The following is a 15,038-nucleotide window of genomic DNA, read 5'->3' on the forward strand; positions in this document are numbered from 1 at the left end:
AATCTCTCTGGTCCAAATATGAAGATTGTGAATTAATTTGTATTTTTTCTCTTGATAATTTTCATCCTGTCCTCTGATATCCAGATCATAAGATAAATGTGATATTGTGTTAGAATAGTGGTAATATAGAGAAGGGACTTGGAAAATTTGTCTGAAAGTCTTTGGGAATACCTCTCTGATGGACTTAGACTGAGATTTTGCCTGAGTCCCTTGAATCCAATATTGTATAAGATTCTGACTCTATATTCCTTTAAAGTTAGCCCAGGATCCCAAGGGCCTCAACTAGGACTTAAAACATTGTGAAATTTAAAATGGTGGAGGTTGTATCAGAGAGTGTTCCATGGGGAAGAAATCATATGACCAAAGCATCTGGTAATAGTGAAGTGTTTTGGAATATAGCAGTGTTCAGAAAAAGGCTCAAAAACTAGTCAGGGCTAGACTTTGGGGGAGCTTTAAAGTCAGACTCAGGTGTTTCTTGAAAGAGTAGTCTGTACTCACTGTCATGAATAACTTACCTGCTGTGCACTTATCAACTCACTGCAATCATGAAAGTGCTGCATGGCATAGACCTCCAAATTGTAAGATAAATTCTAGCCAAAATAAGCAGGCAAAGAGAGGCAACAAAGGGCCAGTTAATTTATTTAAATACCCCCGGGTGAGGTTCTGTGGCCTTCTTGTCACAGGCCAGAGAAGTCACACCCGGTTAGGGAGGTGGGGAGTTTATAAGGGATTAGGAGGGGGAGGAGTGGGCAAGCTATCCTAGGGGGTGTGTAGAGGTATGATTGGCTAAAGGTGACATAATAGACAACTAGAAACTTTTTTTCCTTCCAAGAGGAAGGAGGCTGATATCTGGGTCTTAGTTGGCACATCAGGATGGAATTCAGGGAGAGCTGTCCCCTTTCCATATATGGCATCAACTTTGGGGTCTGGTCTTTTCTCCCCCTATGGCATCTCTCTGTTCTGTTTGTATGTCCTTGTTTTTCCTTTCTCCAGCCTAACACAGATAACAATGGCTTAAATGAGACATACATGTATTTATCTCACCTAAGAAAAATCCACAAGTAGGCAGTCCAAAGCTGGTATGGTGGCTCTATGAAATTGTCAGAGATCCAGGTTCTTTTTAGTTTACTGCTCCACTATCCTTAGGGTGTGGCTCTTGTCCTCTGGGCCTTTATTTCAGGAGGCTATGTGTCCACCTAAAAGTCAGGTGTTCTATTATTAAGAAAAAATAGGAGAATAGATACAAGGGCAAGCATGTAGCAATCCATGTACAAATGTCTGTATTGAAACTATTCCCTCCAAGGTCATCAGAGACCAGACCACCCCCTGATTGTGAAAATCTCTATACTTTTTTATGAAGCCTTTTCTTGACCTTGCTAGCATTCAACATGATGGACCTCTCCTCCTTTTTAAAACTTTCTCTTTCCCTGCTGTTGTGACACTACTTTGTCCTGATTTTTTCCCAGTCTCCTTGGTCACTATTTACCCATCTCTCTCATGGGCTCCTTTGCCCCCACCTGTGCTATAATTGCTGTTGGTCTCCTTCTTTACTTTTCCAACTCTGGGCTTAAAATGATAGCCTCTCATCACACAGCCTGCTGCTTACTTTCTGATCCTTATAACTTGGGGATTCTAACTCCAGTACTGTCCTTAGCTCTATGACTGTCTGTTGCTGTAGACTAAATTTCCTCCATTGGCCTGGAGCTTGATGCCAAACTTACATGTGTCTAACCCTTCAACAAATATTTAGGTTTACAAGTAATGGAAATGGGTCTGTATTACTCCTGCCTGGGAACAGAGACAGAATGGCAGGTAGGGAGAGAGAAGATAGAAAGAGAATATAGGGTACCTGCTATGAATTGTACCCTACCCCCAATTCAAATGTTGAAGCCCTAAACCCCAATGTGGCTGTATTTGGAGGTCAGACCTTTAAAGAGGTGATTAAGGTTAAATGAAGTCGTAAGGGTGGGGACCTAATCCCATATGACTGGCGTCCTTATAAGAGGAAAGGACACCAGGGATGTGCAGAGAAAAGGCCACATGAAGACACCACAAGAAGGCGGCCATCTGCAAGCTAAGGAGGAAGGCCTCAGGAGAATCCAAATTTTCCAACAGTTAATCTTGGACCTCCAGCCTTCAGAGCTGTGGGAAAATAAATTCCTGTTGTTCAAGCTGAAAAAAAAAAGAGCCTAAAGGGCTCTTCCCAGGCTGGCCCATATCTTCTAAAGCTGCACATTCTTCCCAGGTGCTATTGCCCTTTACCAGGGATTAAAGAACCATTTATATACTGCTGACTGCTAGATCTATAACCTTAGCCCAGACCTCTTTCTTGAGTTCAGACATGTATATTCCACTGCCTGTGGGACATTTCTACTTACATATCCAACAAGTACTTTTAAATCAGTGCTCAGTTCCCTTCTGTTTTTATTCCATTTCTCAGTGAAACGGATTACCATCCACACATTTGATTTCTCAAATCAGATCCCCAAGAGTTCTCTTGGACACTTTCCTCCTCCTCACCCCTTTCTCTATATCCAATTACTCATAAAGCCTTGTTGCTTTTTATTTATTTAATATTTTATTAATTCAATCACTTCTCACCACCTCCACTGTTACCACTCTAGGCCAAACCACAGTTATTAGCTTACCTGGATGCCTACTCTCCCTTTCTAGGAAGACATGTAATTCATATTCGTTATGGATTAGGCCGCTAGGGTGTTCTTTCCAAAACGCAAATCTATGTTGTATCCAAGCTTAGAACCCTTCAATAACCTTCCAGGGATCTCAGGATCAAGACCAAAGTCCTTATCTTGACATCAAGGCTTGCCATGATTTGGAAGGAGTGGGAATTTGGGGCACTAGAACTAGAAGAAAAGGAGGAGCTATGTCTAATGTAAAGTAAAAGCCCTGTGGATGGTGGAGAGAACACAGGAGGCAAGAAAGTGCTGAGCTGATACCACAAACTTGGAGAAAGCAGCAATTCAGAGAAAGAGAGGAGTGGGAACAGAATCCCACCCTGAATATCCGGAAAGTGCGGGGATTGTGTCTGTGTGTGTGTGTGTTGAATTATCCATAGAACATAGGGATTCATGATATATTTTATTTGCTTAGAAAAGGAAAAGTTGGCCTCATAAAGCAGAAGACCTATAACTGTTTGAATTGCTTGTGGATATAAGAGAGATATTGAATAAAACTTCTGTAACTGACCATTGTGCTGAATTTTATAATGGTTTATAATAACTTTTTAGTTTATGGTCTCAGATTGTCCAGGTCTGCATTCACATACTCTGTAATTAATGATAATTTTGTTTACTTTCCATTATTTATACATCTTATTTCATTCTCTTGAATAGACCCAATTATGTGAATTTATTAAGTGATAAAGGTGCAATTTCAAATCAGTGGTGGAAAAGATGGATTAATTTGCACATAGTGTGAGGATAAGAGGCTATGAGTTTGGAAAACAGTTAAACTGAATCCTTATACAAAACAAATTTTGGAATGATTAAATATTTAAATGCAAGTAATAAAGCCATAAAAGTGCTTAGAAAAAACAAGGACTGTTATAATAAAGAAGTGGAGAAAGTATCTAAGCATGAGGCAGAATCCAGTCAGATAAAGGAAAACCTGGTCCTTTGTATAGCAAAGATTATCCTAAATAACATGAAAGTATTTGTATTATATGTGACACATACTTATGAGAGATATTGTTGGTGGGGATGTTATCCCATGTACCTTTTGAGAGTAAGTTGGCAAATTTTGTATCAAAATGGAAGACCTTTATTGCAGCATTTGAGTCAGCAAAAATTACCATAAATAACAGAAAAAGCCCACTACAGATATAAGGGGGTTCCTTGTAACATTGCTTGTAATCGTTTAAAAAAAAAAGGGAAACAATCCAAATGCTCATGTATACTGGGCTGGCTAAATAAAGTATGGGACATCTATACAAGAAAAGATTATGCAACTGTTAAGTAAAATGTACACTGTGGAAAGCTGTTTAGAATATGTAACTGGGAAAAAATGAGATCACAGAACAGTAGGTATTGTGTACCATTTGTGGGCAGAAAACCCAAATAATGAGTATATGAATAGAAAAATCTGGGGGAATGTATATCAAAATGTTAATAGTGGTTATTCCTGGGGGATGTGATAAGGGTGGCCTTCCATTTATGTTATATATTTCTGTATTACTTGAATTTTCACATTACTTTTGTAATAAGAAAACATACAGATATAAAAATAAATACATTCAACGAATGAATCGCTTTGAGGGGGTGGTTTTGGTTGGAAAGGCTTCAGACTGAACCTGGTACAGTGACATAAACACGCGCTTTGGCGTCAAAGAGCCCTGAGTGGGGCCCCATTGCCCCACCCCCGATGAAGGAGGCGGGGTGGCAGGGGGCTGCGGAAAGGGGTTGGGCTGGGTTGGGCCGGCTGCAGCTCTAGAACTGGAGGCTGAGACTTCGAGAGGGACTGAGGAAGGGCAGACGCATCCCGAATTCGCTCGAGAACAAGGTGAGGGGCATTGAGATTAGGGTTTCCTAGCAGCCAGACAATGATTCCAGCCCTCTACAACCTATAGCCAGGCAGGTGGGCAATTCTTACTGCAACTCTGCAGCTGGGGAAGAGGTGATCAGGAGTGGGAAGTAGGCAACCAGAACGACTGAGAGTAGTAGGCTATATGGACTGGGGAGCAGAAACTAGTGGAGGAGGGGAAGAAAAACGGAGAACCGGTCATGCTGGGTGGTGGACTGGGAATATGAGGGGTAAGGGGAATATTGAGGGGAAGTGGAAATCCAGAGAAGAAAATAGGAGATGCAGAAACGGGTTAAGGAACACTGGGGGAGGGAGTACATAAGTAACACAGAGGAGGATGTGAGGAGGGGGAATGAGGAATTCTGTGGAGTATATAGGAAATGTGATGAGGTAACAGGGAAAAGAGCAAGGTAGAGGGATTGGAGGGGATATAATGAGGGCAAGGAGCGGGGTATGGGCAGCCTGGCTGGGACGGAGGCCCCCTAGGGAGGCGGAAAGGGGCGGGACCACTTCCGGCTTGGAGTGGGGAGGGCAGTCTCCCAGTTTCGGAGGGGCTCAGAGAGAGTGGACACCTTTGGGAGCAGTTGGAGGACGAGGTGAGCAGCGAGGCCCAACTCTGGATCAGAGCCCGGTAGGGGTCGGCCCCACCCTCTGGGAACTGAAGAAAACCTACTGTAAGGACCGGATCGTACCGGATCCATCCGGCTGGGAAGGGAGGGGACTGGAACCAGTTTGGGCCCAAGATGGAATCACTTCCCAGTACTCATTTGAAGGGAGGGGGTGTATTAAGGAAACGGCGTAATCAAGATGTGCTTTGCCCGTTTTGGAGGGGGGCGGGTTATGAAAAAGGACGGTATCGGGCAGTACTGTGTACTCAGGGTGGCTGAGTAGGGGAGGGTCCAGAACAGCTAGACAACTGCGCTAATTTGAGAAGGAGGCTTGGTTTTGGGGAGGGGGCGGGACCGAATGGTACTGCGGACTTGGAAGGACGAGTGCTGGGAAAGGGTGCTTGACTGAATCCGTGACCGTTGCGCATGAGCTTTATGGATCACTAAAAGTGGGCGTGTAGAGAAGGGCCGGTGCCGAATTGAGCCAGCACCGAATGCGCATGTGCACAGTGGACTCCGAGAAAGGGCTTGAGCTTGGGAAATTGGGACAGGCCGAGATGGGCTGTGCAGTGTTCGCGCATGCGCACTGTCTTCTTCCGAAGGGGCGCGCCCTCCCAAAAGGGGCGGGGTCCCTACAGCTGCCGCGCTGGCGCATCTTCCTGAAGAAGGGGAGGGGTGCGGCTGCAGAGAATTGAGACCTAGTTGCTCAGGATTACTGGATCTGAGTACAGAGTCGCTGGGGTTTGGGGAGGGTTTTGGGATTGCTGCCCTAGGGAAGGTGAGGATTAGTCTTCTGGCAGAACGGGAAAGAGGACATTCAGCGGGCTCTCCCCTTGACCCAGGCCTTCTCTCCTTCAGGCTCAGCTCTTGCCAGGCCAACTTGAGACATGTCCGACACAACCAAGAATGGTACAGGTCCAGTCCGCTTCCAGGTAAGGCTTCCTGTCCTCACCCTAGCTGCATTTCTTCTCCAGCTCCAGTTGCTGCCTCAAATTCCTTGGCATCTCCCCTCCCAACCTAGTCCTTCTCCACCCACTTCCCTGCCTGGCTGCCCCCACCCACTCACTGGAGAGAGGGAGGAAGGGCAGGCCCATCCCTCTTATTCCATCAGTTCCTGCTTAGAGGTAGGGGAGGTCAGAGCACACTGCAGCTAGGAGTTAGTATAGATCAGAGTAGTGAGACCCTAGAGTTTTTGGAGCTATTTGCCTAGTTGTGGGTGGGGAGAAGGTCTGTGAATTTCCCTGCTTCATCTTGCAGGCTGAAGCTTCAGAAAAGGACAGTGGCTTGAAGATACAGACCATATTGAGAGTTACCCAGCACTTGGAGGTCTCAGAGACACTGAAGGCCTCTAAGGTGCCAGAGAGCTCCGAGGCCATGAAGGTCTCAAACTCTGAAGGAGTCTCAAAGGCCACAAAGTTCTCAAAGGCCCCAGAGGCTCAGGAGGCAGCTGCCACTCAGGTCTCACCTACCACTAAGCTGACTGATACTCAGGTTCTAGCATCTGAAAAGAAGAGTCCAGCAGCTGACACCAAGATGCAGAATGCTGACCCTCAGGCTGTGACAGTGCCTGCCACTGAGACCAAAATGGTCAGCTGTATGGCTGATGCAAAGGTCAATACAAAGGGCCTGGAGACTGAGACTGCTGCCTCTCAGGGTCTGGCAGATGAACCTGAGCCTGATGGTGCAGTTGCCCAGGTTGAGGAGAATCAGGATGCTCGGCCCAAGGTTAAGGCCAAAAAAGCCCGAAAGGTAAGACCTCTGTCTGCAATCACTGTCCTTGCATTTCTACACCTTTCTTCTCAATGGGTTCATTTATTCTGCAAACATTTAGGATGTTCCCTGTGCTCATCAAGGCTGTGGAGCACTAAGAGGAATGTGATATATTCTTTTCTTCAGAGAGCTCACAGACTGGTGGGGGGATGAGGCAAGAATATGCATAGCTGCAATCTGCATGTAATGCAGTTATATTTACATAGTAGTTAATTGTGTGTTAGGCCTTGAGCTAGGGACATTCACACAGGTTATCTCATTAAATCCTGAAAGCAATCCAGTTTTATAGAGAAGGAAGTTGAGTCCCAGCGAGGTAGAGTGACTTGTCCAGGGTGACTTGTATAAGCAGAGCCAATGGTGGACAAAGGAAGGGGAGATTCCTCAGGCTCCACCCTCAGGTTGCTTCTGGCCTGGTGGGGAGATGAAACTCCTGCTTAGAAACCAGAGAAAGACAAACCCAAGACTCATCAAGACCAACATCTGTTGAATCAAGTTGTTAAAATAGGGATGAGATTAGAAGGGGCTTCTGGAAGAGCTAAGATGAGGAAAAAGAACCATCTGCTTCAGTTAGCAATGTTGTACTTCCTCTCTGTTGATGCAGGTAAAGCATCTGAATGGGGAAGAGGATGGCAGCAGTGATCAGAGTCAGGCTTCTGGAACTACAGGTGGCCGAAGGGTCTCAAAGGCCCTAATGGCCTCAATGGCCCGTAGGGCTTCTAGGGGCCCCATAGCCTTTTGGGCCCGCAGGGCATCGAGGACTCGGTTGGCTGCTTGGGCCCGGAGAGCTTTGCTCTCCCTGAGGTCACCTAAGGCCCATAGGGGCAAGACTCGCCGCAGAGCTGCAAAGCTGCAGTCATCCCAAGAGCCAGAAGCAACACCACCTCGGGATGTGGCCCTATTGCAAGGGAGGGTAAGAACCTGGTCCTCTCCACTCTGCCTTATCTATTATTGCCTTGCCTACCCTCTTCTCTGCCATCCTCTCAAGTCTTCTGCAAATGCATTTTGATTTTTCCATCTTTTCTCCTCTCCCAGGCAAATGATTTGGTGAAGTATCTGTTGGTTAAAGACCAGACAAAAATTCCTATCAAGCGCTCAGGTAGACTCCTACTAGCACTCTTGTCCCCCAGCTCTGCCCTCCATTGCCCTCTTCCCCCTGTGCTGGGGCCATTCCCATGCTTCTGCCTCTGTCCTCCCAAAGTTCTAATTTGACAGTGCTAGTATCTCTCTTTATTAGTTTAAAACCTATTTGTGCCATTCACAGCAAGGTAGGCAAAGGGTCTGTAGTTTGGGTATGGAGGTCACCTGGCTTCACTTTAGCCCAGGTGCTTGTAACACTTTCCCCTTGCAGACATGCTGAAGGACATCATCAAAGAATATACTGATGTGTACCCTGAAATCATTGAACGAGCAGGCTATTCTTTGGAGAAGGTGAAGGGGCAGCCCTGGGGGATGGGCACAATGGGGAAGCTTTGAATCGAACAAAGGTGTACATGTACCTTCTTAGGGAGACCACAGAAACTTGCTAATCCAGCCCTCATTGCTGTGGAGATGGGCAGATAATGGCCTAAGGAGGGGCATAGACTAGCCTGGGGTCACAAAGCAAGTCAGTGGTAAAAGCACAGCTAGGACCCAAGCCACCCAACTTAGTCCTGCCTTTTGTCCACTGCTAGACACGTCCTGTAATGTATTTCAGATGCCCACATCTCCCTTCCATTCCCCATTCTGTCTCCTTGGATTCCCACTAATTGTAAAGATGATGCTGATAACAATAGTATCTGTTTGCTGTGTGTCAGCCACTTTGCTATGTGCTTTACATGCATTATCCCTGATTTTTTCACATACACTCAAACACACACACACATATACACACATAGACCTTAGGTGTGTGGGGATCTATGGGATGCCCAGGAAACTAAATTTCATGATCTCACTAGCTGTTCTCCCATCCACAGGTATTTGGGATCCAATTGAAGGAAATTGATAAGAATGACCACTTGTACATTCTTCTCAGCACCTTAGAGCCCACTGATGCTGGTATACTGGGAACGTAAGCAGGAAAAGGGCTGGGGTGGGAGGGAGGCTTCTGCTTTTGGCCCCAGTACTACCCCATCCCTGTCCTCTCTCCCCACGTTCCTTTAGAGAGTCAGGAAAGGCAAGGCCTATTAAGCCCCTGTTCCAGCTTCCACATGTAGTTGGAGCCCTGCTCACAGTAGTGGTGCCTGATTATGATTGACTGAAGGGTGTAGAGCCTGGGGCAGGGCATTCCTACTGTCAGGTTTTCTGTTTCTCCAGAAGCTTCCCCGGAGAGTAGACCTGTTTTACTTGTCTCTTCCTCCTTGTCTTGCTCGAGTGGTTCTCAAGGGATGGCTTCCTGGTGTGGGTGGATCATGACGTTCAAAGGGTAGGAGCATGAGTGGGGCTCTGCCTAGAATTCTCTTTGGGCTGAGGAGTCTGGGAGAGAAAGCAGAGACTCACACTGACTGGGTGCTTGTGTTGAACCAGGTTGATGAGCATTTTTCACTCCTCAGAAACCCAGGAAGGGGAGGAGTGGTTTTCCCATTTTACTGAATAGGAGACTGAGGCTCAACAGTCTTAAGGGTCATATAGAGTGTGAAGCATAGACTGGGCAGAAGTCTCCCATGTCAGAGGGACCGGGGAGAGGTTAGCTTAGTGAGCTGGCTGGTGTGTTTTTGCAGATGGCTGCTGGACATAAGCCTTCTGTTATTCCCCTAGGACCAAGGACTCACCAAAGCTGGGTCTCCTCATGGTGCTTCTTAGCATCATCTTCATGAATGGAAATCGGTCTAGTGAGGGTGAGTGGCTGGTCTTGCAGCTGAGTGGGTGGCCACAGTTGGAACTTCACGTGTTCATTTTCTGTCCCTGTCTCCTCTCGCCTCCCCTTATAGCTGTCATCTGGGAGGTGCTGCGCAAGCTGGGGCTGCGCCCTGGGTATGACTGGGCTCTCTCAGTGCTTGCTGTCCATGCTGTCCTTTGGCAAGAGAGGATGGTCCCAGGATTGCATCAGCCTGGTGGTCTGGTGGAGCGGGTGGGAGTGCTGGACTGGGTAGAGGGTCCAAGGTTCTCACCTGGGTGGATGGGGAAATGGTCCTAAACTCTCTGCTCCCTGTCTCACTGTGTCTTGGGCTTCCCTATTGAGCTTCCCTCTTTTTGGAAACCTCTTTTCCATATCAGAAATGCCTCTGCTTACATCTGGGAAGTGATACAGCCCTGCTTGTATTTATTTATCTATTTTTCTTTCTCTGCTGTCAGGATACATCACTCACTTTTTGGGGATGTGAAGAAGCTCATTACTGATGAGTTTGTGAAGCAAAAGTAAGTGTCTAGTGTTAGTGTGTACCATGCATTTTTCTTGTTTCAGAACTGAATGGTAAAGCTATGGTGTGTCTGCTTGTAAATGTGTATACGTGTTTGTATGCAGGTGGTAGCTTATTCCTTAGGCAGTAATAGGGGACAGGAGCATGTATTTCCTGACCTACATGTACTCTCACAGATGCCTTCAGAACAGTTCTTCAAAGGAGGGAGTGACATCACCAGCATTGTATACATGTGAGAAAACTGAGGCTCAGATAAGTGAAGTCATTTGCTTAGAGTTACACAGGTAGTAAATGAAATAGTGATTAGGTCCTGGTCTCAATGCCTTGGTTCTTTTTACTGTGCTAACCAGGGCTTCAGAGAAATTAATTTACAGGAAAAATTCTGTAGAATGGTGGTTTTAGGTAGCCTGGTGCTGTACTGGGGACTTCTTCACCTCACTTCATTTTCATAATATGCTGCAGATAGGTGGTATCATCCCATCCCCATTTTTTTAGTTGAGGAACTTCGGCTCAGAGAGTAGACATCGGAGCATGGCCTCAGCTATTAAGCAGCCCATTTGGGCCAGGGGCCCAGTCCTGACTTTCTGGCCAGGGCCCACCCTTATCCTTGGTCCTTGGAGAACACATGTACTTAACTGGACACACTAACACATACTGGCATGCACACATGCATATACAGTTGGAAGTCTGTATAGAAGATGCTTGTTTTGGTTGACTGTTTTTTCTCTTTACAGTGGTTTTCTCTAGTAGACTGTCCCAGGGCTCAGCCGGACCATGGATGAGACCCTGTGGTGGGAGTGTACTCAGAGCAGGGGGCCTGAAGAAATGGGTCCTCTGTTTACAACACACCCAATAGGAATCTGGCTTTTTTGTGGCAAGGGACACAAAACTTGTGGCCTTCCTGTGAACAGATACCCTACATATGTCCCACCCTGCACTTTCACGTGGTTTCTGGGCAGGACCAGTGCAACAGGGCTCAATATTGGAAAAAAATCTGTAGTATTTATTGGTGAGATTGCCACCTAGAGACTGAGACTGTCCAGTCCCTGTATGATTGGGCCGTGGGTGATTTCAGACATAAAGGCTTTTGAACCTCTTTTTCAAGGTACCTGGACTATGCCAGAGTCCCTAATAGCAATCCCCCTGAGTATGAGTTCTTCTGGGGCCTGCGCTCCTACTATGAGACCAGCAAGATGAAAGTCCTCAAGTTTGCCTGCAAGGTAATTGGAGAGCTGCCCAAGCTTGGGATATCAGGAGCATGGGGTGCCACTAGCTGTGGTAGGCTGTGTGCAGAGCAGGTTGCAACTCGTAAGTGAACATTCTGAAGCCTTTGTTATGTGCCAAATACTTTATCTGTGTCATTTAGTCCTTAAAATTAACATGTCATTGCCCTATTGCAGATGGAAAACTCAGGCTCAGAGAGGTTATTAGGTGCCATGTCCAAGGTCATGGAGGTAGTGTCAGAGCAGGAATAGACTATTTAGTGCATAATTACTAGTAGTATTTGTTATATTATTACTGTTGTATACAGCACGTAGCTTGGTGCCTAGCATATAGTAGGTGCTCATTCCTCAGATTCTGATCCTTCTAGTGGTTGTTATTTCCACTTCAGGTACAAAAGAAGGATCCCAAGGAATGGGCAGCTCAGTACCGAGAGGCAATGGAAGCAGATATGAAGGCTGCGGCCGAGGCTGCAGCTGAAGCCAAGGTTAGGGTGGAGATTAGAGCTCGAATGGGCATTGGGATCGGCTCTGAGAATGCTGCTGGACCCTGCAACTGGGATGAAGCTGACATTGGACCCTGGGCCAAAGCCCGGATCCAGGCAGGAGCTGAAGCTAAAGCCAAAGCCCAAGAGAGTGGTGGTGCCAGCACTGGTGCCAGTGCTAGTGCTAGCACCAACAGCAGCTTCAGTACCAGTACCAGCCTGACTGCCACTCTCACCTTTGGGCTCTTTGCGGGCCTCAGTGGAGCTGGTGCCAGTACCAGTGGCAGCTCTGGTGCCTGTGGTTTCTCCTACAAGTGAGATTTCAGGTATCTTCTTAGACTTGGTGAGGCAGCTGGGGCTCATGGGGATGTGATGAGGAACTGGGTGGTTTTAGAGGGCCAAATTTGGAGGACCATATGGAGAACATGGGGAAACACTGATTTTGTCATTTTATTCTTTGCTTTTTTGGTGGTAATTAATTGACTTTCTGATTTACTTTTACTTGTGTTTTCAGATACTGCTAATTCCAGCAGTCTTTCTCTTCGAGCCAGGGTGCATCCTCAGAACCCTACTCAACACAGCACTCTAAGGAGCCACTATCAATTGAAGTTGACACTCTATATTAAATCTATTTGCCATTTCTGAGTTTATTGCTTTTTTTTGGTGGGCTGTTGCATTTTGGTATCACATTTAAAAGTGCATTGGGAAAGTTTCTACCTTAGGCTATGCCTAGTTTGAGGTGAAGTGACATTGTTGAATTCAGGACAACTAGATTAGCATGCCTCTCTGGGGTAGCTTGGGCCCTATCTCTAGCCTGCAGGTCAGGTAGGATTACAGTGCAGTGGGGGAGTATTGGGGATTGTAGGTACAGAGGAAACACTTTGAACAGGAACCTTAGGTAGGCAAGGCCACAGCAGAAAGCAGAGGTAGAGGAGACTGGACATCAGGTGTAGGCTTTCATTTTGAGATATTTGAATGAGACAAAGAGAGAGGTAGGTAGGTAGGTAGGGGGAGACACAGGGACAAGTAGGATTTTTGTGGGAAAGGAGAGAGGGGCCTGAGCAGGCAGGAGCCAATAGGAAAATATCAGAGACTTGACTCATGCTGCCCCAGTTCCTGAGGAGGCAGGAGGGGAAGGCCTGGCAGAAGGGCCTGTCCAGAAAGGACGTGGAAAGGGGATTATATGGAAGAGTATCTGGCAGCGGGGAAGCCCCAATAGAGGATGGGCCACATAATTTTTGGGAAACCCCCTCCCCATGGCAAGGTGCTCGGTAATCTTGTAGGTAACAAGAAGAAAAATGTTTATTCCAAGGGTTTGGTTCTGGAATAAGGATGTAATACCAAGGGCAGTGAGTGTATGAGACTGTATCTTCATTACTGTTTTCATAGCATCTGACATGTAGGTACCTGGTGGTGGAAGAGATGGACCATGGGACCCAGGTAGGCATGGGGAGGAAGCTGAGATTGTGTGATGGGTTGGGAGACAGTGCAGGGGTTTGTAGACAGGAGTCTCCATGAAGTCCGTGAACAGGACAGAATGTTAAGTGAACATACCAAGAACCTCTATGTCTGGCAGTGTTCTAGGTGTCTGGGAAGGGGTATTGAGAGAAATGGAAGGATGAATTGGGGGACCAGTCAGATGGTCAGACAGTGAGATGATTATGTTTAAGAAGACAGAGCAGAGAGCTCTGGGTGATGGTAAGTCCAAGCAGTGTGTGGTGAAAGGGGCAAGAAGATGATGGTTCCTGGAGATGAGGGGTCAATGGTGTGGGAGGCCAGGGTGTTGGTTTGATTATCCATGTAGACAATGAAATCCCCTGGGATGGTTGTAGGAGTTGAGGTAGAAATGAGCACTATGAGCCAGGTGCCAAAGTCCTCATGGTTGGTGGTATCCTCCCAGCTACACTGCACTGCCCACTCAGGCCCAGGGCCCTCAGCAGTCAGAGATCTACCTTTGCCCTGTTTTCTGGAGTATTTCTCTAGACCTCTCTCCAAGAAGCCCTCACCATTTAATCCTGATATTACCAGACTATCACTGGGACAGAGTCTTACAGACTTAAGGACAATGAGGCCCTACTGCCTCACCCCTCCTGTAGACTAAGCACTAAAGGAATAACGTTTATTGTTTAGGGAACAGGATCTAAAAAAGTTCCATCCAGAGCAAGGCAGCTCCTTACCTGTGGCCATGAATTGAGACCTGCTTTCACTGCTGAGGTGGTTTTCACTAGAAGCAGAGGTTCTTCTGTTGATTCCATAGGCCATGGTTTCCTCAGAGGCTGAGTAGTATCTGGGAAAGGTAGACAAGGTTAGAGGTAGCTTAGCCGTAGGGAAGACTCTAGTGGGTGGGTACCATGTTCGAACCCCTCTCAGATTACCAGGTGATGTCCATCAGAAAATGAATTGAGTAGGGAGCAACAGGAGGGTGGCAAGGAACTTGGGGACTGTGATGCTAACAAAGTTAAAAGTGCTTGCTAGGCATAAAGGTGAATTCATAGTGATGAAGAGCTTTGTCCTTCCCACTTATCTTCCCTCTGCAGACCACTGGACTTGCAGGGTTCCTTACCTATTCTCCCTTCCTATGAGCCCTAGAATTTGAGAGGACAAGGGGTTGGCTTTCCCACACTCCCCAAGTGGAAGGACTGAAGGTATGTGGGACCAGAAGGAAGAGATCAAGTCTGGTTCCCCGCAAGTGGAGGGTAGCCAGACCTGGGAAGAGGGAATGTTGGGAAATGGGGACAGACTCTGGCTCATATTTTTGTCACCTTAATCAGCCTTGAGGCCACTTCTATAATGAATGAACTCCCACAATTTTTAGTCTTACCTTCGGTATATCATTAATTAAATTCCACATAATTCTAGATTGTAACATCTATTTTCCCATTGGCTAGGAGTGGGAAAAGGCCCTGGAACAATTTATCTACCTATTTTTACCCCCTAAGAAGACTTTTAAAATATTTTTGTCCTAATTGCTTTCCCCCATGAAATTTGACTAACACGGACATACTGTACATCTCAAAATGACATACATTTGTGTTTCATACATAAAAGGGATTTTAAAATTCAGTACAAGGTTCATAATGA

The 15,038-nt window shown here is 46.5% G+C and overlaps 1 protein-coding gene and 1 non-coding gene across 7 annotated transcripts; both read left to right on the top strand.

Moving 5' to 3' along the window:
• Positions 1–4,396: 4,396 nt before the first annotated feature.
• On the top strand, positions 4,397–12,602 carry LOC108390744 (melanoma-associated antigen D2). Of its 6 annotated transcripts, none has more exons than XM_017649961.3 (13): positions 4,400–4,518; positions 6,006–6,079; positions 6,405–6,896; positions 7,519–7,827; positions 7,950–8,013; positions 8,266–8,345; positions 8,870–8,964; positions 9,651–9,730; positions 9,824–9,866; positions 10,188–10,250; positions 11,358–11,472; positions 11,865–12,283; positions 12,472–12,602. In XM_017649961.3, the coding sequence occupies exons 2-12, from the start codon at positions 6,035–6,037 to the stop codon at positions 12,273–12,275; spliced, it is 1,797 nt and encodes a 598-aa protein (XP_017505450.1). In that variant the 5' UTR covers positions 4,400–4,518; positions 6,006–6,034; the 3' UTR covers positions 12,276–12,283; positions 12,472–12,602. The 6 variants fall into 6 exon arrangements, with proteins under 6 accessions (XP_036866627.1, XP_017505450.1, XP_017505454.1 ...); XM_017649965.3 differs by lacking the exon at positions 4,400–4,518 and adding an exon at positions 5,027–5,135; XM_017649964.2 differs by lacking the exon at positions 4,400–4,518 and adding an exon at positions 5,071–5,213.
• On the top strand, positions 11,047–11,176 carry LOC118971001 (small nucleolar RNA SNORA11). Its single transcript, XR_005059228.1, has one exon. It is a non-coding gene; the product is annotated as a small nucleolar RNA SNORA11 (small nucleolar RNA).
• Positions 12,603–15,038: the final 2,436 nt, after the last annotated feature.

The sequence above is a fragment of the Manis javanica genome, chromosome X (genome assembly GCF_040802235.1).
Source record: "Manis javanica isolate MJ-LG chromosome X, MJ_LKY, whole genome shotgun sequence".
In the NCBI taxonomy this organism is placed as follows: domain Eukaryota; kingdom Metazoa; phylum Chordata; class Mammalia; order Pholidota; family Manidae; genus Manis; species Manis javanica.

What these genes read in the sequence shown, in the direction of transcription:
- LOC108390744 (XM_017649961.3), top strand. Translation starts at nt 6,035, where the DNA reads ATGTCCGACACAACCAAGAATGGTACAGGTCCAGTCCGCTTCCAG. An exon ending in CAGGTCCAGTCCGCTTCCAG is followed by an intron (nt 6,080 to 6,404) that starts GTAAGGCTTCCT and finishes TTCATCTTGCAG; the next exon opens with GCTGAAGCTTCAGAAAAGGA. An exon ending in TGGCCCTATTGCAAGGGAGG is followed by an intron (nt 7,828 to 7,949) that starts GTAAGAACCTGG and finishes CTCCTCTCCCAG; the next exon opens with GCAAATGATTTGGTGAAGTA.